This window comes from Dama dama, chromosome X, assembly GCF_033118175.1.
Source record: "Dama dama isolate Ldn47 chromosome X, ASM3311817v1, whole genome shotgun sequence".
Classification (NCBI taxonomy): domain Eukaryota; kingdom Metazoa; phylum Chordata; class Mammalia; order Artiodactyla; family Cervidae; genus Dama; species Dama dama.
In genome coordinates this window covers 21,635,125-21,661,559 of record NC_083714.1, presented here as the reverse complement: position 1 = coordinate 21,661,559, position 26,435 = coordinate 21,635,125, and the positions used below count along the sequence as shown (strand labels likewise).

Sequence of the window (26,435 nt, the reverse complement as noted above, 5' to 3'; positions counted from 1 at the left end):
TTTTTTATTTTTATTTTTTAAACATTTATTTTTTTATTTATTTGGCTGCATAGAGTCTTAGTTGTGGCATGTGGGATCTAGTTCCCTGACCACGGATTGAACCCAGCCCCCCTGTATCAGGAGCGCAGAGTCTTAGCCACTGCACCACCAGGGAATTCCCATATACCCCAGTTTTTAAACAAAAAAGGAAGTGCATATTCCATAAGGTGGAAAATGATGTAATTTATGTTTAAACTTGAGAGTCACCTTTTTAAACAAGAACGAAGTACCATCCTTTAAGTTGGACAGGGCTTAGGTGCACACAAGTGTATCTATCTTTACCTTACAAAGCATCAGCAATTTGATCCCAGACTATGTGATATAATCTTAGTGAAACATAAAATTATATTATGTTTCCTACTATAGTAAAATATTTTCACTGGCATGACTTACTATGCTTAGGGTATGTGTTGTTTTTACCCAATTTTATCACATTTATGGTATGGTAAGACAGGAGCATGGCCAACTTGTTGTACAATACTTTTTATATGGTTCAGTGGAGAAATGAAATATCTTTCCATGAGAACAGTGTAAATAAAAACAACTTTCAGAACTCTTGATCTACCTCTATAACAGATGTTATAAATTTCATACAAAATGTATTTATTTCCAATTTTTAAAATGTGCTGGTTTAGCATAGATAAATGTAATACAGTTTATTGAGTTCTAATATTAGAGTACAAGCATTTTGTTAAAACTTCCCGAAGTTTGCTGTCTGGGAAGACACTCCTTTGGGCAAGGTTCCAGGTGTTCTCCTTACTTGTTGCAAGTAGTAAGTCCTTCCTTTTCCAGAAAACAACAACAACAACAAAAAAAGCCAAGCACTTTGTCAGCTGCCTCCCAAACACTCCAGAAAGGTAAGTCTTCTCCCTGTTTTACACTACGGGCACGGTGGTTCCAAGAAGTTAATTAACTTGCTCAATGTCACACTTCAAGTAAGAGGTGAAGTGAGAATTCAAATGCAGGTCTTGATTTCAATGATCTTGGCTTCTCTAATGCCTTTTTGTTTTCGTAGAGTTTTGCTACTTTCATGCCATCTCCTAATTAAGAAATATCTCACTATGATTCGAAGAACAAAGAGGTATGACAGATGAGATACACTTTTTGAATTGGATGGTGGTATAGGAACAAGATAGCTCTCCTTTGTGGTACAGTCAAGGGGTGAAATTACAGGAAAATACTGGGGCAATAATCTTTACTTAACTGATATGATACCGGGATTAACCTCTATTTCCTATTTCTTTTGAAGTATTATTCTACGTTCATTGGCCACCCACCTTTTTCCCCCTGGTACTTAGCTATTGCACACTGGGCTAAAATCAAGGTGATGGCAGCGCTGTGTTTGTTTCTGAGGCTCTAGGGGAGCATGCATTTCCTGCTCATTTGGATCACTGACAGAATTCAGTTCTTTGCAGCTGCAGGACCACCAAGGTCCCCATCTTCTTGCTGGCTGTAATCCAAGAGTTGATCTCAGCTTCTAGGGGCCGCCAGCATTCCTTGGCTTCTGGCTCCCTTCCTCCGTCTTCACTGCCAGCAATGGCAAGAATCTTTTTCACATCTCTCTCTCTCTGACCCCTCCTCCTCTGCCTTTCTCTTCCACTTTTAAGGGCACGTGTGATTAGATTGGAAGATGCAGGGACTTGATTGAGATTTTTATTTAAAAACTTTAAATACCGCAGGGGATTTGTTTGTTTGTTTGTTTTGGCCAGGCAGCTAGCTCGGCATGTGAGCTCTTAGTTCCCCAACCAGGGAATCAAACCCATGCCCCCCCGCCCTAGAAGAATGGAGTCTTAACCACCAGACTACCAAGTCCCATGAATATGGTATTTTAGAACAATAAAATTTTGAAAATGAAACATTACACGAATGATGTATTAAAGTGGCGAGCTCATCTGTTGGTGGCGACTGGGCTAAACTAGTGCCTTGGCCATCACTCTGTCCTTCCTTTCTCCCTCCCCCTCCTTCTTCCCCACTTGAAAGTCTCTCACTGAGGATATTTCTACAAATTCTAAATTACCTTTGTTCCTTTACAACTTGGCCTGTAACATCTATTTTCACTCTTTGGGTTTTTTTTGTTTGTTTGGTTTTAAAAATATAGTGCTTGTCACTGACCCGTGAGATCAGAACATGGCATCTTAAAAAGAGCCTAAGTATCTTATTCAGGATTCTTTGAATCCAAGAGCTGGGAGGAACCTTAGAAATCATTCTTTGTCATACCATTATACCTAGAAAGAGAATGTGATATTTAAGTCTGGTCAGTTTTCTGCCATCTGTATACATTTGTATTTGATGATTTAACCCAGTCTTAGTTTATATTTCCTTTTTATTATTTCATCCTATTTCATCAATTGTATTACAAATTAATGTTAAAAAGCAGTTTACTACAAAAACCTCAACTAGATTTCTCTTTATAGATGTGATTATACTAGAGATTTTTCTCTTGTATTGCATTGAACCATTTTCCTGCTTAACTCAGTTTGACCTAGCTTTAGTGTGGGTGGACCTACAGAATATTTGAGGGACTCCCCTGGTGGTCCAGTGGCTAAAACTCGATGCTCCCAATGCAGGGGAGCAGGTTTGATCCCTGTTCAGGGAACTAGATCCCACATGCTGCAATTAAAGATCCCGCGTGCTGCAACAAAGATTAGAGATCCCAACGAAGATCAAAGATCCTGCATGCTGCAACTAAGTCCTCACACAGGCATGTAAATAAATATTTAAAAAAATAATAACATTCTTTAAAAAATTTGAAATACCGTTTTGAAAAGTATATGGATATTCTGGGTTGTAAGTAGATTATCCAATAGACAATTCCTTAGCATCACCAAATTGAAGTCATTTTATTCATTATGAGTATTTTCCCTCAAAGGATGTGCATGTGTGATCATTTCTGAATGATTCACAGCTAAACAAAGGTTCATGGAACTGGAACCAAAATTTTCATCTTAAGTAGACCAGTGACCTGGCTCATTAGCATATCTTTCGTAGGCATATTGCTGAAGTATATAGATACAATTAGAGACTTTATTTCAAATGATGTGATGTACCATCAATCATCATACGTTTGGCTTTCTTTCCTGTAATTATAATTACAGATTTTATTTTTGCATAGTGGATATTATTTGATTGCTGATCTAGCCTCGCAGACAGCCTGATCTGGGATGGATAATCCTTTCAAATTAAATAACAGTAAGGAAATTCAATGTTCTTTACTTTTTTTAAATTTGGCACTTATATGCTAAATATGAACTGATACGCTTCTGTACCAGGGAACAACTATGTAATTAGTTTTGTTACTGTAGCTTATATAAATTATGAAATGTGGAATTTGTTAGTAGATAATGTTGATAATTTATTATTATTTTTATAACATTTAGTCCTAAAAAAAAAATTTAGTCCTTTGCAAAGTGATTATCTCTTTTACTGTAATCTCTTTGCAAGCAAGTATCTCACCTGTTGTTGTATACCTATCTCCTAGTGCGGGGCCTGGCACATAGCAGGTGTTCAAATGTTGAGTTGGTCAACGAATTCAGAGAGAGTAATTTTTAGATCTGTAGCCTTGTGCAAATTATTTCACTTAAAAGTGTGTTGCATATCTTCATTTCATATATAGAGGAATCTAATATATTACAGTCTTATTAGAGAGTAAGTTACAGCTATCTTTCCTATGAAAAGAGCTAATCCAAAATCCTGATTCTGCTCCTTGCTTACTGATAAATACCATGATGCTGGCTCAGACTGAAAGTAATTTTAGCAGAAGCAATTTACCAGTGACCAGAATATTTTAGTCATGGTTCATCAAATTGTAATCTGATAAAGAAAGTAAGATTATAATCTCTTCCAAGGCAGCAACTACTCTTAAAGTTAAGAGTTATTTGGCTTATTTTCACATGTCCGTTACCATGATGGGGAAAAGTATTTTAGACAAATTTATGTTTTAAAACTCAGTTTCTGAGAGTCAGGAACTCAGAAGCAGCTTTTCACAGTCATTTTTGCTCAGTTCTCTCACGAGGCTGCAGTCCGGATCTTGGCTGGGTCTATGGCTTCCCTGGTGGCTCAGTGGTAAAGAATTTGCCTGCAATACAGGAGACCCAGGTTCAATCCCTGGGTCAGGAAGATACCCTGGAGAAGGGAATGGCAACCCACTCTAGTATTCTTGCCTGGAGAATCCCATGGACAGAGAAGCCTGGTTGGGGACAGTCCATGAGGTCGCAGAGTTGGGCATGACTGAGAGCTAAGCACAGCACATGCACAGTTATCTGAAGGTTTGATTGGGACTGAAGGATCTGCTTCTTAGCTCTCTCATGTGGCTGTCACCCAGGCCTTACTCCCGTGCTATGTGTTTCCTCATACTGCAGTCGTTAACTTCTTCCAGAAAGAGAAATACATGAGAAAATACAAAACAGGAATCAGAAGTCACAGTGCTTTTTATGACCTAAACTGTGAAACTGCAAACCATCATAAAAAAAAAAATAAATAAAACTAGTATGGTTGCACCTAAATGATAATGTGTTTTCTGTGTATAGTTTGAAAACAGAAAGGGCTGACTAAGATAAAAAGAAATCTGACTAGGTTTTAGGAGAAGTAAATTTAAGATCAATACTCAAAAATTCATGCACATTTACTTATGTTCTGAATTGTTTTATACTTAAAGAGGCTAGACCAAATGCGAAGGTTTAACAGATGATAATTTTTTTTTTTTTTTGGCTGTGTTCCTCAGCTTGCAGGGTCTTAGTTCCTCTGCTGGAGATTCAACCCAGGGCCATGGCACTGAGTCCTAACCACTGGGCAATCTGGGAACTCCCAGCAGATATTAAATTTAAATTAACTAGCTTTCCCTTCTATCAGAAATATTTTATTTTATTTTATTTTATTTTTATCAGAAATATTTTAAATAAATGCTTTTATACATTTCTTGGTTAACAGTAGAAAAAAAAAGCATAGCAGTTACTAACATATGAAAACAACATATTCTAAGCAAAACAACTGATAGTTTGTGAATAAATTTAGATTTTTATTCTCAATCATTAAATATATTTTTGCTTTGAATTATTTGCCAGAATGTACAACTAGTTAAAGAGGGCTAGTCTAAAAAGCCTGGAATCCCAGAGTATAAGATTTGACTTTTGTTCAGCAAGCAGAGAGGAGTCACTGAATACTTTTGAGCAAGGAAGTGACTTTCAGAGCTATAAATACAGCCGCAGTATGTGAAGAAGCTGTACTGTAACAAATATGTGATTTATGTTAATAACCAAATCCAAGGAAGAAGTAATAGATACCCAAAGTGTGGCAGGGACAGTGAGGGTGGAGAGGTGGTGAAAGATAGATGCGTACTAGAGAGACGCTTAGTAGTACTTTGTCAGTTGCCTGGACATCAGAGATGGGAGAGAACCAGGAGTCAAAGATGACTGAAATATTTTGATGATAACACTTTTCTTTTAGAATCCAGAATATCCTATCTATGTCTCTCTTGAATGCATGACATCTAGATACATTTGAGATTCCTAAACTTTCTTGTGACTGACTAAGCTTCCAGGAATGATCATTAAGAACTATGTAGTCAGATTTTTCCATTGAGAGTATCTTTAAATAAGCCAATTTTCTCCTTAAAGCATGATCTATAAAATTATTGGATTTTGGATATTTAAAAATGACTTATTGCTTCAAGAAATAGCTTGTTATAGACGGGGTGATTTGAGGGGAAATAGCATTTAGGCTAGCATTTTCCAACTAACTGAGCAAACTTGACACCTTGACCCTGTTCTCCTCATCTACTTGGTGACTCTTCTTTGCCTCCTTCTCACCTGCAATTTGAGAGTCAGAAATTATAAATTGGGGTATGAAACGCTAGTTTAAAGGACAGTATGGAAGGAAGGAAAGGAAGGGAATGCTTCTCTCTTGCTTAATATCCTTCAGTTATATATGTCACAAACAGTTTGAGGCAGTACTTCATTACAGCTTCACAGTTCATAGATTGCTTCAGCAAGACACATACACACACAGTCTGAAAATGCTCCAGTTAGCTTCTATTCAGAATTCCCACTTAGTTGACTGGGAAATGTGAGTATTGGATGCCTATGGTCATACTGTTTAAATGATATGGTCTGCTTTGACCCTTTTTGAGTTCTACCCAAGAATACAAACTTTTTAAGCCAGAGACCATTATGTTCCTAAAAAGAAGCACCTTACCCCCAAAGTGGCAAACTCCTCAATGAATTATAATTTGCATCTACTCTCTTAAAAAAAATAACCAGTCTGCCTTCCAGGAAGTCATTACCAGTTTTATCAAGAATACTTAATATTTGGGGTAAACAAATATAGTCATGGTACTTAAATACTTTATTCAAAAGACTCCTTCCTGCACAGTGGACAAAATCTTATGAAAGTATTTTTATAGAGCAATTTTTGTTACTCACATTAATAGAGCTATCTGTAGCTAGATCATGAAATTGTATTGTGATGTTGAATGCAACTGACCAATACAGTGATCTTAGTTAAAATAGTTTTCTAGGACTGTAGTCAAGTGGAGGTTCTGGATGGCATTTCAGGAGAAAAATCAGAAGCCATTTCTGCATTTCTCCTCTTAGAATACACTTGAATGTATAGATAGGTGAGTGGACTGTGACAGTCAAGGTTTTTTTCATCTTCTAACAACCTAAGAACTTAAGGTCGAGTAATCAGTTGTGTTTCTTTATGGTAAGCATTGTACAAGATGGATAACAAAGTCTTATAGCAAAGTTTCATTTAAAAAGCCTTAATGATGAGACTTCCCTGGTAGTCCAGTAGTTAAGATTTTGCTTCCAATACAAAGGGGATGGATTCCATCCCTGTTTGAGGAAATATGATTCCCACATGCTTCAGGGCTCGACCAAAAAACAAACAAAACAGGGGACTCCCCTGGTGTCCAGTGGCTAGGACTGCACTCCCAATGCAGAGGACCCGGGTCTGATGCCTGGTCAGAGAACTAGATCCCTCCCACATGCCACAACTAAGACCTGGGGCAGCCAAATAAATAAATATCGTAAAAAGAAACAAGAACAAAACAAAAGAAAAACTTTAATGGTGAGGCAAATATGTACAAAATGGAAAATAATTCCAATATGAAAAATTGTACTAAAATTAGACTTTTTGCTTCTCCAAGCTTCATATCTGAGACAGGCTTGGGAGAACTATCCTTAGTGTGATTCCCAGACTCTTGGGGTTAAGACTTTATCTTCTGATTTCTCTTGTTGTATTACCTTCTTTTCTCTTAAAAACATTGGCTGTCATAATAAAACATCGATTTGATGAAATCATATTAAACATATTTAAATGATTTGATATATTCATTGAAATAATTAGGGATGCCTCTAGGTCACTGCGAAATCAAGAATAAGATTTGTTACGTTTATTATAGTCTATGAAGATAGAATCAGTGGGACTCATAGAGCTGCCAATTGTAATTCTTAAAACATGAAGTGCAATTGGCTATTACTTTTAAGTTGGAAAGTCTTACTCCTTGTTTTCATTATCATGTTTCCTTTTAAAAGAGAAATAAACATTCCCTTAAGACATGGTCATGAATTATTGACTTCACAAAGTTGAATATAACTAGGAAATTCAGAAAAGACAGAAACGGATTGGATTTTTACCACTTGATTAATGATTCCTCCTGATCCCAGAGAGATTTGTCTCAGTGATTTCTAATTGGTTTTGAGCTTGTGGAATCTGCCTTTATTATAAACTCTAAAATTGGATAACTTGGATGTTTGAATATTTCATAAACTGAAATTTTAGGCAGGTGAAAGCCCAAGTCTTTAATAATACGGTTTTCCCTTGAAACGCACCATAGCACCATCGTCAAAGTTCAATGTTAGTGAGCTACAGATAATAAGAGTAAAATGACACCTTGGTTAATAAATCCTCTGGGAGCAAAAAGCTCCTTTATAGAAAGGTAGCCGGGATGTCAGAGTTCCCATTCCAGTTTCTTCATTTGGTGATTGAAGAAGGAGAAGGCATGCTCCTGGCCTCAGGTATAGCTCAACTTTTCTTCATAGCTGGGCTGGTGCTGGCTGTAGTGGGGTAGGGAGCATCCTTTCAGAGGGTTATAACTCTTTCTTCTGGGTGCTGGGAAGGAAACTATTGACTGTGATGGGAGTCTGTGCTCTTCACCCAAACTGTCTGCCCATGTTGCTGTCTGCCTCCCACCAGCACCACTTGTGTACTCTCTCACCTTATAGGGCTTCTTAAGGCAAGGGAGTTTTGACTGAGACTTAACTTTTTTAGGTAGTAAATACAGAATCAGCATTTAGAATTCATTTATTAAAAAGTAGTGTGGTTGATTTACAATGTTATATTAGTTTCAAGTAGAACTCATTCTTTTGCTTATTCTTTTTGTTTCTACTTCAGGTATCTGTCTATCTATCCATCTATCTACCATCTATCTATTTAACTACCCATTGAGGCTTCCCTGATGGCTCAACTGGTAAAGAATCTGCCTGCAATGTGGGAGACCTGGGTTCGATCCCTGGGTTGGGAAGATCCCCTGGAGGAGGGAACGGCTACCCACTCCAGTATTCTGGCCTGGAGAGTTCCATGGATTGTATAGTCCATGGGGTTGCAAAGAGTCGGACACGACTTAGCGACTTTTACTTTCTATCTATATCTTTCATCCAAATATGATGAGAAATTTATATAAACCAAGCTTCCAAACAGTAGAATTTTCTAGCCTAGGTGCACAAGACTTGATGTAGTTTAATTGATATATGGATTTTAAAAGATGAAGGAAGACTAAAGTTTTGAAATATAGATAGAGGGAGCAAACATTAAATTGAAAGTGTTTCAAGGACAGGATTGAGATATTCAATGCAAATGCTTTATGGTTTGGATAATTAACTTTCATCCAGTTAGAGTGGAATATCATTTGTCATCCCATTTGTTTAGCCCAATTCCCTCATCTGTGTCATAGTGCTATTTCTGTGATGGCTATTGGATGGCTTTGGAATTCAGAATCTGTTCTTTTAGATGTTTGTGTCAGTAATGTCGAGTTCTCCCTAAATTTGATCTGAGTTATATCCTAGGATATGCTCCCTCCCAACCCCAGATGTGTTGGGAGAATGGCATGGAGAGGTTTTTAACATTGGTATGGTTGTTATGGAAGTAGTGGTAAAAGTGGGTAATTTTAGCCTGAACTAATTCAGCCAACAAATTGGTTCCCTGTAACAGAACGATCCTCATGTCTATAAATTAAACATTGGAATGTCCATCTTGAGGCTTCATGGCCTATACTCTCTGCTCTTTGTTTTTTAGGCTTGGTGTGATGGGAACAATGTGGGCTGTGGAATCAGATTCAAGTTCAAATCATAGTTACCAGATTCATCGTGAGGCCTTAAACTCACTGAGCTTCAGTTTCCTGTCTTTAAAATGGGATTGTTACGAGGATTAAGCAGCACAGAGAACATGTCTGGCACTCTGCCTAGTACACAGCAGGTGCTGAGTAGATGATCTTATTCCTATGTTAAAACTGACATCAGTTATTTATTAATGTGATTTTATTTTAAATGTGACATACATTTGCATATAAAGAAGCTTCTTTACTTTGGAAAATCACTTTAGAGTCTGACACTATCACCTTGAACTTTTTCTCTTCTTTTGTGGGCTCTGGTATTGCTACAGCAGAAAAGAAAGACTTGGAAAGTTTAGCAGCTATTTTATATCATCTATGCTAAGGATTTCCCTTAGCAGATTTATTGCAATCTGACAATAATGTACTTATGTCATTAAAAGATACAAATAACAAAAGCTTCATCTTTCTTGGCTTCTTTGAGGCAGGCACCTTCTTAAGAAGATACATTCTCCATAGTTTCTGAAATAGTGAGTAATTTACACTTTCTTGAGAGGAATTGCTATGATGTTTATAACTTCCTTGTGCAGTGGTACCATAAATGATCATTTTAGTTGGGACATATATTTAAATATTTTAGGTTTTAAAGGATTTTTCTTTTAGAGAAAATACCAGGTTTATTATATATATATTAACTTGCTTAATGAATTGGAAAATTTCTTTCTGATTTTTAAAAGTACTTTTTTTTCTTAATGTCATTAAGTTGAGTGCGTGTGTGTGTGTGCATGCATATGATTCAGGTTTTGATGGGGTGGTGAAGGAGAGTTCTAAATTTTTGAGGTAGGAAGCTTATTAATATCTTTAAAATTCAATGCAGAATGCATATTTTGAATATATAGAAAAATCAATGGGAAATGACTAATACCATCTTAAGTTTTTAATTTATTTCTCATGGGGGAAGGAAATACCTTGACGGATTTAGCACTCAAATTCAAATGAGTGTGAGAACAGGTGGCTGAATTTTTCCCCCACCTGCCAATGCAACTTTATCACAAGAAATGTTTCATTTAGCAAATGCTGCTGCTAGCAGACACTTCTCTGTTTCAGAGCAGAAAAACAAATGGCGGGGGAGTTCTTCTTTGAAGAAAGCCTTTTTCTTGATTTTCTTTTTAAATTGTGAGTGTGAGAAATATGTATTTTATTTTTCTGGGGGACGGGTGGTGGAAAGCATGAGTCAGTGCCTTGATTAACCAACCTGACTTGTTGTGTTGTTATACCATTCATGACTTTTATTTTTGTTTTGTTATTGCTGCTGTACTTGCACACCAACCCAATGGCACTGACTTTCAATTATAATGATATTATTACTCTGGGAAATTCCAGTATTTGAATAATACTTTTGACACCAACTCAGAAACCCCTGTTCTTTTGTTATAGTGCTATTACATTATTAGAATTACATACATTGTTAGGCTTAATCGCTTTGTAATGTAATAGTCACAAGGAATAAGAAGTGCTGTGAAACTGATTGGGAAGTAAAGAGAGAAAAGCATTGATATACTTCTACTTTTCTAGTTTTTTTTCTGATTCACTTATTTTTTAAACTGATTGGGAACTAAAGAGGGAAAAGCATTGATATGCTTCTACTTTTCTAGTTTTTTTTCTGGTTCACTTATTTTTTTCCCTCAGAAATAAAAACAAGTAAAGGAACAACTTAACACCTGTTCTGATGGTCTTACATATATCCTATCAGCATGTTTTATTGAAATTGATGAGTGTTCTAAGACGATTTGAGGCTTTGGAGCCAAATGATGCAATTATGAGATACTCTTCCCGTCCCCATATGACATACCAATAAACCTGACTGCTATTGTGAATTCTAAGTACACGGTTCTTCACAGAACATCTACCAGACTATTAGCTCTACAGAGCTATTCATTGTTGAGACATATTTGAACCAGATTGACAGGCCACTCTTGCTCTAGCCCACCTACTAGTAATACACAGTCCTTCACTGACATGGTGTTCAGTGTAAAAAGAAAAAGAATTTGTACATTTGATGATTTTTAAATTTTCATTAAAAAATCCATTGAATAAATAGTGCCACGCAGATGGCAAGGGCTTAATACATGTTTGCACTAGCAGTTTTGAGAATATATCTTCTCTACTCTTTAAGTGTAGAGGTTTGCTTTAATTTGCATATCCTGGAATACTAATGAGGTTGCAGTTGAACATTTTCTATCTGTTAATTATTTGTACTTATATATTTATGAATTGTGTCCTTATATCATTTACACCTGTTTCCCTTGGGATCATTTTTTAAAATATGGACGGCTTTGAGACAGCATTGCAATGTTAGTGTCACCCTGCCAACGTGTGACAATTGCTTAGATTGTCTATTTCCTTTGTCTTCAAATAACAGTATAAAAAATGCCATAGTCTGTGTATGTTTGGTTTGACCACCTTTGTAATGCTTTTAATAAGATGATCAAACAGTGCTTCTTTCTCCACCTAATGCTCTTCAAAAAAGTAATTGTTCCCTTTGAGCAGGTACAGTTGACTGGTTTAAGCACACTTTGTGGAAGATTGCTTTTGTGCTCTGTGGTTGGTCATTGTTTAGGAAATAAGACGTGTCCAGTGGTGGTGGGGTGGATGGGAAAGGTGTGGTAGTAATGTATAGATGTTATAAGAAAAAGATTGAACTTTTCAAAAGAAAATTGATGAACACAATCTTACCCATGAATAATTGAACAATTTTGATGAAATGGGACTATTTGGACTGAGTTAGCTTAATTCTAAATTGGCATGTAAAAGTGAATCCAAATACCAATTGTTTTCTTTCTCCCCAAATAACATTTGTTTTAAGCAGAGTTAGGAATGATTCTTATATGAGTTTGCAAAGAACAAAATCCTGTGTGCATGCTAAGTCGCTTCAGTTGTGTCCGACTCTTTGTGACCCTATGGACTATAGCCCTCTAGGCTCCTCTATCCATGGGAAGAGGCAAGAATACAGGATGGGTTGCTACACCGTCCTCCAGGGGATCAAGCCAGCGTCTCTTATGTCTCCTTATGTCTCTTATGTCTCCTGCATTGGCAGGAAGGTTCTTTACCACTAGCGCCACCTAGGAAGCATAATTGTCTTATTAACTTTAAAACTGTTATCTACTTATCTCCCATAAACAGTTGATTTTTCAGATTGATAGACTGGAGGAGAGCAGAGATATTCTGTTATGAGGTAGTCTTAGAAGAGATAGTGGTAATTAATAATTCTACTGTGTTTCTGACTGCTAGCATTGCCTCATGGAGTTAACTCTCAGACTGAGAAGTTATTTAGAACATGAAATTTCTTTAGAAAAATTGTCCTGAGGAGGTTATGTCTCTCTATCAGGGTTTCTCAACCTTGGCATTCTTGAAATTTTTGCCTGAGTACAGCTTTGATGTGGAGACCTTTCTTGTGTGATGTAGGATGTTTCATGTGTCCCACTAGATGAGGGGAGCAACCCCCGCCTCCACCTAGCGACCATGTAAACTGTGCCCAGACACGGCCAGGCATGGGCGGGGGTGGTGGGGGGCAAAAATCCCCTTGATTCCCCTCCCTCCTCTGAGGGCCACTAGTCCTTGTTTCGCTTCTAACCAATATAACTTGAAAAAAAATAAGATTAAAAAATGTTACTTGTCCTTGGAATTACTCAGATAATCATTCCTTTAAGGATAGTTTGATGTAATTGTGGCTTGGGGTTTGCAGAGGTTTCACCTCCTTGCAATGTTGAAGAACAATGCGCTTCACATCCAGTCAATAAACTTAATGAAAAGGAGATAGAAGAGAGTATTGAATCTGCTGAGGTTGACATGACATGTGGTGTTACTGATGCAGAAATAATAGGGAGTGTTGTGAATGTTAAAAAGTCAAAAGATGTTGATAAAAAGTCGTGAAGAAGATGATTTTAGTAAAGCCTTCTTTAGCTTTTGAAGTAATTAGTTAGAAAGCCAGACAAATTATCTTGCAAGAAAGGGCTGTATTTTCATATTCTGCCTTTCAATTTCAGGAGCAAGAGACCACTGACGTGAAGCAAGTGGTTGTCTGCAGTTTATTCAAAAAAAGCAATTTCCAGGATATGTCATAGGGACAATGTGGTTTCAGCTTTACTACTGTCCTGTTTACATCTGTGGTTCTATAAAATGATAATTGATGGTCCTTTAAAGCACTGCATGATAAATAAGTGTCTCTGGACTGACCCACAGAAATGATGATATATTAAACCTCTCATGTGCCAGCTTCTGTGTCGGGAATACAGAAACTAATGAAACATTCTGCTTGAATATCCCATTAAAATAATCCTGGATGAATGGATTTTTTCTGGTTAGGGATATTGGTTACCATCAATCTATTTGCCACTTTTCCATTTGATTCTGTAATTATAAATGTCTGTCTGCAAAAACTGGTTAAAAGTATCTGTGAGTATGTGTAGGCTATATATCATGTATATAATTTAATTCTTTTAAAAAGCTATTTCTGAAACTAGTGGAAAGCTATATTCATTTTTTATGCTTATTAAAATATTGTTCAAATTTTCCTCTTCTTTATTAAATATCCATGAGAGTTGAATAAAACATGGTTATATGTTATTAATTCATTTTTTGGTTATACTATGGCTCTAATATAGTTAAGAAGAAATGACCTCACCCTGAAGGCCAGGATTTTTGCTAATTATTGCAGGATTTAAAGCCATTTGGTTGGTGTTGGAATTCAGAAAGCACAAACTTTATTAAAAGCATAGTCTTAAAACTTTTTTTCCTGTTAAAACTGATCAACATAGACTATAGGTATGGTAGGGGGAAAGGTGAAATCTTTATGGTATTGGATAGACCTGAGTTAGAGAAACCAATGCTTCAACCTTCAGAAAGTTAGAAAGAAATAGGAAAAAGACAGAGTTCTGGCACTTGAAAATCCATTCTTCCTTCTTCCCTTCCTAATGTCCATTTTAGTAGTCTGTATCATGAACGCACAAACCCGTTCAGAGTCACAGGCTCCCCACTCTTAGGCAGGTGATTCAGAAACAATTAAAGCAATACATACCTAAGTAAACAGAAGTTGCCTAGTCTAAGGAATAATGAGAGGTGGTACATGATGGTAATTTTTAGTGTAACCTGAGGCCTTATAACTATTGTTTTGCCATTTTCTCTGTGAAACTAAATGACCTGTTGACTACAGGTTCTCTAATGCTTTTTATGGCCCCTGAAAAATTGCCAATGTGATGTATACACTTATTATTTTCATTATTTGTTTGTTTGGAAAGATGGAAAACCACAAAGCTGAAGGAAGGTGAAAGTGAAAGTTGCTCAGTCAGGTCCATCTTTGCGACCCCATGGACTATACAGTCTATGGAATTCTCCAGGCCAGAATATTGGAGCGGGTAGCCTTTACCTTCTCCAGGGGATCTTCCAAACCCAGGGATCAAACTCAGGTCTCCTGCACTGCAGGTGTATTCTTTACCAACTGAGCTATCAGGGAAGCCCATGCTGAAGGTATATAGCTAAATAATCCCAAGTGATTATTTGGTGAGAGATAAGAAAAGAAAAAGAAATTATTTCATGTGTAAAAATTTGGCTGTACCCTGCAGCTTGTGGGATCTTAGTTCCCAATCAGGGATCAAACCTGGGCTCTCAGTAGTGAAAGCACAGAGTCTTAACCACTGGGCCACCAGGGAATTCCCTCATGTGTAAAACTGTTTGTTCAGTTGGGGTTGGTTAGAACTACAGTAACACGAGAGGAAGTAATGTATAGTATATCACAGTTAGTCTTTGTTTTTTATTTATGGGATCTTTGAAATTTGAAAACTATGTTTAGATTCAGATCCTGGCCCAGTCACTTTACTAATTTTGTGACTGACCTTAGGTAAGTAATTTTTAACCCTTCTGTAGCTCATTTTCCCTCTCCTTAATAAAAAGGAGATGATAGTAATATTATTGCAGTGGATTGCTTTGAGGATTATATGAGATCATGTGTGTAAATTTCTTGACAAGTATCTGATATACAGTGACTGTTCAATAAATGACAGATATTATTTTTATTTCTAAAAGTAGATATTCCAAATTAATTTTAACTGCAAATAATACAATTTGATGGTATTGCTACCTAAACAAAACAATCCCAGAGCAATTACTCTGGCACTGAAAAAGCAAACCCTTTGTAATTATAGTTTTGAGTCAGCTGTTAGGTTGATTTCTCAGTTCTCATTTATCTCTTCTGATCTCAGAATGCTTTTTATGGATATATATCTATTTCTTCTGTGATATAGAATGATATAAGCCTAAAATACAATGCAACAGCATTCACGTGTGTTCCATAGTCAGATGATTGGCACATAATCAGATAAGTGTTTCTTTAAATCATCTCATTATTGTGAATTATATGGCATGTTTTCATTTGGTTTTCCTTCTGATTTAAAAACCTTTTCAGATCTCTAGTGGAAGAGGAAGACCAGCACATGAAATTGTCCCTTGGAAGCAGCGAAATGGGCCTCTCCTCCCATTTGCAGTCTTCCAAGGCAGGAACCACACGCATCTTTACCAGCAATACCCACAGTTCTGTGGTGTTACAGGTAAGTTCACTGTCCCTTTTACATTATTTACATAGCTTCAAAAACCACCCAGGGTTTTTATGGTGTGGGATGTCACTAGTGGGAGACGTTGTGCCTGTGTGTGGACAAGGGGTTTATGGGAACCCTGTATACCTTTGCTGTGACCTTAAAACTTAAAATTTTTTAATTTGTAAAAATTATTTTATTTTATTTATTGGCTGTGCTGGGATATATTTATTGGCATGTGGGATCTTAGTTCCCTGACCAGGGCTCAAACCTGCACCACTCCCACATTGGAAGCATGGAATTTTGACCGCTGGACCACCAGGGAAGTCTAAAACTGCTCTTAAAAAGTAAAGTTTACTAATTAAAAAAAAGTAAACAAACAGAGGAGAAACCTTGAGGGGGGAAATTGCATGCCTTCCTGATGTTAAAAGATATTCTGAATCCATTGTTTATTTCGTTTGTGTAAGGGAGATTTTGCTCTTGTGCTACTTTCTTACAGAATGTTGTGTCTGGCAACGTTGGCTTTTCATTTTGTCTTAGGAAGGGTAAATATCACAAAGTCCCCACATTAAATTTTCTAGTTCCTCACTCACAACCTATTTTCCCATCACCTTTATCATAGTTCTTGAGATTGTATTTATTTGGTGTCTCAGCTCACACTGACAATTGTGGATATGGGAGAAGGGTTGAGGGCTTCTGGAGGCAAACACACTGATACATGCAAGAAGTAATAACTGACATCAAAGGAAAGAACATAGAAACAATAGAAGGCCAAAAGAACACCAAAAAGTGTGATATGGAGCTGTTTAACATAGGGATAAGCAGTCCAAGTACTTCTGAGTACTGTGGACACTCCTTGACCTCTGTGGGTGTTGCTGACTTAGAGAATATAGTATAATGCTCGAAGTCCATAAATTTTTTAGATATAGTTATATCAATCTTCTCAGCTTACTAAGGTAAGGAAAATAAATCCTTCTAAATATATTGGTAAAAGAAATCTCCCCAGATCAATTTCATGCATATCGTTGGTCAAGAACCATTATGGTCAAGCAGTATATAGTATAGTATATAGCTTAATGAGAGAAAGAGGCTTGTACTTGCTATGTGGCCAATTAACTTCTCTGGGATTCATTTCTCTTATCTCTAAAATATGACTCTTGGGAAGCAGATTTCTAAATTTTCTTCAAGTTCCCATCTGTGATTCATTGAAATCTCATTTTCCCTGTGTTTCAGTTTCTAATGGGAGCTGGATTTTATGGTTCCTCATTCATCAACAGAAATGAGAGGGCCAGGAAGGAAAAAAGCTTCCCATCTCCCAGAATCTTAAGTTCTACCTAAATGGTTTAACTGTTGGTTTTACAAGAGTATGGGAGGAGGAGAATGAGGGGTCAAACAGGAAAAGCATGAAAGGAAGAGGTTTTTTGTTACATTAAAGTACTTTCTCTAAAGAAAAAGAGACTCACCCCCTCCACTATACTCCTGCCCTATCCATGACCATAGTCATGGATTAAAGCCCATTTTTGTGGTCCTGCTAATTTTTAAAATTTACTTTAAATCAAATAATGAAAGCCACTCTAGTATAGTCAAAAAGATTTAGAACAGTAATCCTCAGGTCTTATTCCATATCAGAATCACAAGGAGGAGGGCTTGTTAAACTGAGTATTGTGCCCCACCCCAGAGTTTTTCAATCAAAAACTCTCGAGGTGGGACCCAGAAATGCGCATTTCTAACAAGTTCCTAGGTGATGTTTTAAGTAAGCTGAAAGAAGAGAATGCTGAAACATTAGAATCATAAGAATGCTGACACTTGGCTGTGTCACGTTTTAGCTCGGCCTTTGTTGGTCTAGGCTGGTGGTGGGAATGGAAATGTGAGAGTAACCCGAGAGTTTGTTCTTTCCTCAACTGATTTTTTCATGTTATATTTTCTGTGGTAGTGTAGTGGTACTATTCCGTATTGCTATTGAAAAACATTGTACGCTCCCTTTTTTTTTTTTTTTTTAATTTTTTGTACGCTCTCTTTAAAAGTCTATTAAAAATTGTGTTCTCACTAACTGAGATTTTTAAGTCCAAGTACTAGCAGGGACTTTTTTTTTTTTTTTTGTATCTAATCTTAGGTGTGTGGTTGTCAAGGGAACAAGCTAGAGAAGTGTTTAATGGGTAAATGTTATCATTGTTTTAAAATTAGTAATCACACAAGCTCCAGCTTCAAAAGGCATTGAAAGTAGCTGTCAGGGGAATAGGTCCATGGGGAGAAACTATTTAAAGAAGTCTCACTCTGAAGGATACCCCAGTGCACAACTGTAGTGGCAAGGACATGAGTTTAGGCTAAAAGTATAATCTAAGTTTTACCACTTACAGCTAGTTGTGTGACTTTGGGAAAGTCTTTGTCCTTTCTGGGCCAGTTTCCTTATCTGTAATGTGGGTAGTAGATGTGAAGATTAAATGCAACAATTTATGGAACAGTAAGGTGCATAATAAATATCCATTTATTTTCCTTCCATTTGAGCCAAACAGGGAAGGTGTCAGAGGAAATGTCATTAATCAGAAGTAATGAGTGTGTCAAATAAGGTGCCCATCTGGTTGGCTTGATCTGCTCTAGCAGATTATTTGTCTCCAGTACATAGGCTCCAGGAAACAAGGCTGTTGAAGAAAGTGCCTGGAAATAATTTTGATACCTAATACACTTGGATTCCTAGAATCTTGAATAAATCCCAGGAGAATTCATGATTCTCATTTGCGTTAACAGTGCAAAATACTTGTACTCAAGTAAGAACCAGGTTTTGCTTAAGTAATAATTGATGAACTCAAGGATTATTTCACTTCCCTCACTCCTTTACTACTGCTACAACTGTGGTGATTTCTCATGGAAAACTTGCATCCTTTGGTTTCATGCTATTATCTTAGGTTGTTAACATCTTTTAAACCCCATCCTATGGTGATTCATCAAATCATACCCTTCCTAAGACCTTCACTTTTAAAAATAACAGCTTTAAGGAGATATCATTCACCTATCATAAAATTCATCCCTTTTAAGTGTACGATTCGATTGGGTTTTAGCATATTCGCAAGGTTTTGCAAATATTTACCACAGTCCTTTGTAGAACATTATTATCTGTATTATCACCTTGTATCCATTAGCTGTCATTCCCCATCTACTCATAATCTCTTTCTTAACCTGTGACAATCATTAGTCTACTATCTACCTCTATAGTTTTGCCTGTTCAGAATATTTCACGTAAATGGAATTATACACTATGTAGTCTTTTGTGACTGATTTCTTTTACTCAGCATGGTGTTTTCAAGGTTCCCCCACACTGTAGCATGTACCAGTACTTCTTTCCTTTTTACAACTAAATAATATTCCATTCCATGAATATACCACCTTTATAAAAATTCACTCATCCATTTATGGACATTAGGATTGTCTCCACTTTGGGGCTATTGTGAATAATTATGCTATGAACATTCATGTACGAGTGTCTGCATGAACATGTTTTCATTTATCTTTTGTTTATACCTAAGAGTGGAATTGCTGGGTGATATATCATTCTATGATTAATCTTTTGAACAACTGCCAGAGTATTTTCTCAAGTGGCTCTGTTTTAAATTCCTTTTGGCATAGTATGAGGATCCCAATTTTCTCATGTTTTTGCCAACATGTGTTAGCTGTCTTTTTGATTATAGCCGTACTAGAAGGTGTGAAGTGGTATCTTATGGTTTTGATTTGTATTTTCCTGAGTGCTAATGATATTGAGCATCTTTTCACTTTTGCACTGGCCATTTGTATATCACCTATGGAGAACTGTCTCTTCAGATCAGTTCTCCATTTGCTAGTTGAATTATTTATCTTTTTATTATTCAGTGGTAGGAGTTCTTTATATATTCTAGATACAAATCTCCTAGCAGATATATGATTTGCAGGTATTTTCTCCCAGCACCTTCAGTTTTGTAGTTCCTTGTTGGTCTTCCATAACTACTCTGCCAATCTTCTTTATCCATTCGACTATGTAATCTTTGCTACTGCTTTACCTTAGTAGAGTTAACGGGACAGATAGACAAGGCAAATTTCTGGAAGACTTCTGATTTTTCATTATTCTCTAAACATACATTATTCTTTCGCACTTAAGTGTCTTTGCACTCATCCCTTCTCCCTGGAATGCCTTAAGTACTTAACATTTTTTGGTCTGGTAAACCCTTATTTATTCATAATAATCCATCTTAAATGGTAAATTGTAAAACTGGAATTCCAGTTTTGGGCTGAACTCACATTCTGCCCACTACAGTTATGCAGTGGGTAATCCTGCAGAGTGAACCATCTGAGAAGTTTCTCCCCATGGATCTGTCCTTTTGACAGCTAATTTCAATGCTGTTTAAAGCTGGATTTCTGTAACCTAGGCAGAGTTAGTAGCTCCTTCTTTTACCCTCTTAGCCCATCAGTATCACCTACCAGTGAGATCCACAAGATCTAGAATCTAGTTTGTTTTTTCTGTCTGCCTATGATCTAGTACAGGGCACAGGGTAAATGCTTAATAAATGTCAACAAATTATAAGTATTGTTGTTTATTATTAATATTATTATCATCACTGGAAGAGAATACATATAAAGGCCCTAGCCCAGTACCTGACACAGAGGAAGTACTCAATGCTTTTTATTGCTCTTATTGATATTGCTGTGGAATAAATGAATTTGGATAACACTTATAAATCACTTTCATATATACTTGCCTCATTAATACTTGAAGCAATTTTGTCAGGTAGAAAAGGCAAGAATTATTATCCCTATTTTATAGATTGGGAAACTGAAGCTCAGGGAGGTTAGAAAGCTTGCCCAAATTCACTTACCCACTAAGAGACAAAAACTAGGACTTGAACACGGGTTTTCTAAATGTAAACTTGTGTGTTTTCTAATCTTACTCTAAGCTCTGTTCTGTTTTTAAATATAATGTCTTTAAATATTGTTTTCACTGAATATAAGTATAAAAACATGTATTAGAGGTTAGAAGATAATTTGGCATGAATGATACTATAAAGATTTTGCTCTTAGTAGAAATCACAGAATTACACAGAGTATCTTCATGCCTACCTGCCCTTCTTCATCTCTGTCAAACTAGGGATGAGGGGTGGGACTGGAGAGAAAAAAGTCAGTATCATTTTGGAAACACCCCTGTTAGGACAAGGAGGCCATAACTAAAGTACCATGTTTCAGCTAGTGGAGTGGCAGTGTATACTAATTGTAGAATAGTTATCTAGGTGGAAACAAATCATTTCTTGATTGTTGACTATGCTTACTCAAGCCTATCAAAAGCTTGAAAATGCCTCTCTCCTCCAGATGTCTAGGCTGCTAATTAATATTTTCTCATAATAAGATTGGTGCCTGTCAGATTGCTCTCCTCCATTTTATCTATTTATTTTCTCATCCAACTTTAGTTGTAAAGTCACTGAAAGATTTGATTGTATCATCTCAAGTTATTATCTGTGTGATAGAATGCTGAAGAAATGGGTTTTCTCAAGAACTTAAATTAACTTGTGCTGTTTTCCAGTGGGCTACCTTCATGAAATACTTACCCTAAATAAAAGCTTGGGTTGCTGGTCATGTCATGTTAATGAACTGTACCTTATTTAAAAGTTTTATGATCATAAGATAATCTTTAAAATATATTATTAACATAAGATAGAGAGACATAATGATTTTAGAATAAGTTATATTTTATAAAAGGAGCACTTAAATAATTCAGATTGTTGAAGTTTTTATTAAAATGATGCTTTTTATTTTTTTATTTAAGTTTCCTGAATGTCACCTAGAATATAGAAAAATGAGTATATATTTTTCTTAGGGATAGTTTTTCAGGTACTCAGATTAGGGTACAATAGGTTATCTTGATACTTCCAATTAAGTGTGTATCTTTAGTACTTAAGTTGGATGAGCGTCTACCACCTTTCTTTTCAGACCAGTTTAGTATATTATTACCTTGAGTTTTCAAATGAGTTTCTTTGTTTGTTATTTAGCATGTTTTAAGTGATAGAGAGGACTAGCACATACCAACTGAGAGTTAAATATGCTCAAGTACATAATTTCAATTTCTGATTGTTTGTTGCTGGTATATAAAAATACTGTTTGTTACTGATTATTCATCTTCTATCTTGAGACCTTGAAAAACTGACTTAATAGTTCTAGAAGCTTTTTTTGTGGATTCTGTAGAATTTTCTACATAGATAACCATTTTGCCTGTAAATATAGTTTTTTTCTTCCTTTTCAGTCTAATGCCTCTTATTTCTTTTACTTGCCTTACTGTACTGGGTAGAAACTCCAGAAAAATGTTGAATAGAAGTGGTTAGAGTGTATGTTCTTGCTTTGTCCTAATAGTAGGGAGGCATGCAGTCATTCTTTCACCATTAAGTGTTATGTTAGGTATAGGTTTGAGGAAGTTTCTTTCTGTTCTTAGTCTGTTGAGAGTTTTGTTTTTTTTTCAAATCATAAATTGATATTGGATTTTGTCAAATGCTTTTTTGCACCTACTGAGATGATCTTATCATTTTTCTTTTTTAGTCTACTAATAATATGAATTAATTGATTTTTGCATGCTAAAGCAACCATGCCTTATAGGAATAAACCCCACTGGTCATAATGTATTATCCTTTTATATATATTATTAAATTTGATTTGCCAGAATTTTAGGAATTTTTGCATCTGTGGTCATGAGAAATTTTTGTCGTGGTTTTCTTTGATTGTCTTTGGTTTTGGTAGGGTAATGCTGGCCTTGTAGAATGAATCAGGACATGTTCCTTCTTAATTTTCTGGATCTGTTTTTGTAAAATTGGTGTTACTTCTTCCTTAAGTGTAAAGTATAATTTACCAGTGAAAATTATATATATATGTACATATATATATATATATATATATATATATATATATATATATATGGCTACTCAGTTTATCTGAGTACTTAGAGAAATAATGAAAAATAAGGCTGAACAGTTGAGTTGGGGCCAGATTAATCTTTAAAGTCTTATATAATGATATAGTGCAGTGATAGAAAGCCATTAGCAATTTTTAAACTCCAAGCAGTGTTATATAATGAGAACAAAGTTTAATTAATCTGTTCCTTTTCTGTCCTCTGAATGAAATGAGTAACATCTCATAAAAACATGACTATGGTGTTGCTTTGATCAAATATATTGCATTTACTTAAAGAGTGGAGTAAACATATTCCTCAACCTTTTCTTCTTTTAGTTCCTTAATCTTTGTTCATAAAGCATATTTAATGTTAATAATTTTTATTGCTCTTCTCAGGATGCATTTCCTTTTTATTCCCCTTCCTTTTCCAAATTATACTGATCAAAGCTAGATAGACTATGCTGGTAAGTTATTTCCAATGCAGAATTTACTGTAGAGATTTGGTTATCAGATTATTTTTTTTAATACCTGAGAGTGTCAATCTAGCTTTTTTCCCATAGTAGCATTATATTTAATTTGAAAGCTGTTGACATTCAAGCAACTTTTGGTATACATTATTTGTAACTCATCAGGTTTCTATAGTATAGCTGTATAATGTCAACACATATCCTCCTCTGTTTTAATGTGACCATTTAAAAACACTCCAATGTTCATCGCAGCACCATTTATAATAGCCAGGACATGGAAGCAACCTAGATGCCCATCAGCAGACAAATGGATAAAGAAGCTGTGGTACATATACACTATGGAATATTACCCAGCCATTAAAAAGAATTCATTTGAATCAGTTCTAATGAGATGGATGAAACTGGAGCCCATTATACAGAGTGAAGTAAGCCAGAAAGATAAAGACCAATGCAGTATACTAATGCATATATATGGAATTTAAAAAGATGGTAACGATAACCCTATATGCAAAACAGAAAAAAAGACACAGATGTACAGAACAGACTTTTAGACTCTGTGGGAGAAGGCGAGGGTGGGATGTTCAGAGAGAACAGCATTGAAACAAGTATACTATCAAGGGTGAAATGGATCACCAGCCCAGGTTGGATGCATGAGACAAGTGCTCAGGGCTGGTGCACTGGGAAGACCCAGAGGGATGGGATGGAGAGGGAGGCGGGAGGGGGGATCGGGATGGGGAACACATGTAAATCCATGACTGATTCATGTCAATGTATGGCAAAAACCACTACAATATTGTAAAGTAATTAGCCTCCAACTAATAAAAATAAATGGAAAAAAAATAAAAAATAAAAATTTATCAAACTCATTTAAAAATTTCAGTCCTTTAGGGTATGTGCCTCCCTCTGTTTAATAGTATTTGAAGTTTTGATACATTAGGTAAATTTACTGCAGATAAAAAAAGAACCCTTTTTAATGTATATTCATTGTGTTTATATATTTACATTCTGATTGTTTAAATTTCTTTTTTTTTTTTTTTTAATTTCTTTTTTACTTGGACTATAATTGCTTTACAACATTGTGCTAGTTTCTACTGTACAGCGAAGTGAATCAGTTATATGTAAACAGATATCCTCCCACCTTGAGCCTCCCTCCCATCATCCCACCTCTCTGAGTCACAGAGCCCGAAGTTGAGCTCCCTGTGCTATATAGTAGCTTCCCACTAGCTATCTGTTTTACGCACGGTAGCGCATATATGTCGGTGCGACTATCTCAGTTCATCCCACCCTTTCCTCTCCACCCACACCATGTCCAAAAGTCCAGAAAGAAACCTTTTTTAAAAAGGACATTTTTTTAATGCCTATTTTTTCCCCAAAAGAATGTGAAGAAGAGATTTTTAAAAAGAAGATATGAGGACGTTTATAGAAGAGGGAAAGGGGAATAAATAGAGAACAGGCCACAATGCCCTCATAAATAGAACCCAAGGCCCAGAAAAAATAGGAAAATATAGAACCAAAGGATTAAGCTAGAAAGAAGTTGAGTTTAAAGCAGTAGAAATAGTTTAAAGACACTCTGAAAGACTAATTGGAAATTTTGAGCAATTTTGTATAAAACAGACCTGTATCTGTGTATCATGGACTACTAGCATGTGAAAATAGGCAAAAATGTTTATAGAATTCTGGCTAGAGGAATAAGTACAGATTTTGTGGGAGAAAATGATTTTATAATAAAAGGACAGATTTTAAGTATGCAAGGTATCTTCATGAATCTACATGAGTGAAAGTAAAAGTAGATATATAGAAGGCAGATGAGAATTGTGAAAGAGAGTGACCCCCCCCTTCTTTGAAGTGTACATTTTCCACAAGATTAGAGTATAAAAGTTGTTTACAGAAATGACTGTGTACTTCTATACAACAAAGTATGTTGTAGAGGAGCTTTAGTCTTTTTCCCTTTAGATGAAGCTGGGATAATACAGATAACAACTTGCAAACAAGATATTTAGATCTGTATGAAAACAATCTGAATGGACAGATCTTATCTGGATGAGGATAGCAATAATCCGGAATAAAGTTAGCAAATATGGAATTGGATGGGGGGACTGTTTGTGTGTCTGAAAATAAAGGTTATGAAATATGTAGAATGGGAAACTACATGCAGTGAAAACAAATGCAAAAACCTCTCAAAAGCAATTTGCCAAAGGTAGATAAGTTAAACAGAATAGAAAATACTCGGAATCTGATAAAAGTAGTCTAGGAGCCTCAGCTTCCTTTCTTTGGGGCTGCCAGATTGTACTAAGAATAGTTAGAGGATCTTTTTTAAGAGTGCAAAGGGAAGCAAAATGATCACATTTGTGAAGAGGGTAAAAGCTCCTGGGGTCTTAGCTAAACTGTCCAGATTTTGAGGATTGAGTGCAAATCTCAGCAAGCAGTTTTAATGGAATATGGACCCAAATGAGAAACGACGTAGGTAATGGTAAAGGAAACATTAGCCATGCCTTTTTTCAAAGGGGAAAAAAAAAAAGAACAATAAATAGCAGGAAAGGGACTTTCCTGGTGATCCAGTGGCAAAGACTCCGAGCTCCCAATGCAGGGGACCTGGGTGCAATCCTAGGTTGGGGAACTAAGATCCCACATGGCGCAACGAAGAGTTCCCATGCCCCAACCAAGACTGAAGATCCTGTATGCTGCAATGAAGACCTGGCACAGTCAAATAAATAAATATATTTTTTACAATAGTAGGAAAAAAACCTACTGACATTACTCAATTCCCAGTATAAAATATTTGTAGGAATATTTTAAAGGCAGGAGGGCCAGCAAATGAGCCAAGAAGGTTTTTGGATATTGAGGTGGGGAAGAAAATAACTGATTAGATACAATCATTGCTTTTGACTGAATAAGCTTTTGACTGAATAAGCTTTTGCCTTTCAAAGATATTATCTACATACATCTTAGAGAAGAAAATTCAAAAGTTATTTCCTGAATAAAAATAAAGGTGACATACTGTATGTAGTCTCATCTAATGGATATCTTGACATCTCTCTTTTTTGACATTGCCCAAGGTATGGTAAATCTCCCAAGATAAAACCATATGCTTTAACTTGCCAGTAGTTATTAAAACTTTAAAAGTAT

The 26,435-nt window shown here is 36.0% G+C and overlaps 1 protein-coding gene across 9 annotated transcripts in view; it reads left to right on the top strand.

Moving 5' to 3' along the window:
- The window catches only part of KLHL13 (kelch like family member 13), a 280,675-nt gene that overhangs the window by 228,642 nt on the left and 25,598 nt on the right, over positions 1–26,435 (top strand). For 7 of the 9 annotated variants that reach the window (XM_061136960.1, XM_061136961.1, XM_061136964.1 and 4 more), the window contains one exon: positions 15,822–15,963. In XM_061136960.1, the coding sequence (XP_060992943.1) occupies positions 15,822–15,963 (142 nt within the window). Of the gene's footprint in view, positions 1–10,391; positions 10,538–15,133; positions 15,258–15,821; positions 15,964–26,435 lie in introns of those variants that run through there. The other 2 variants (XM_061136957.1, XM_061136958.1) reach the window with 2 other exon arrangements.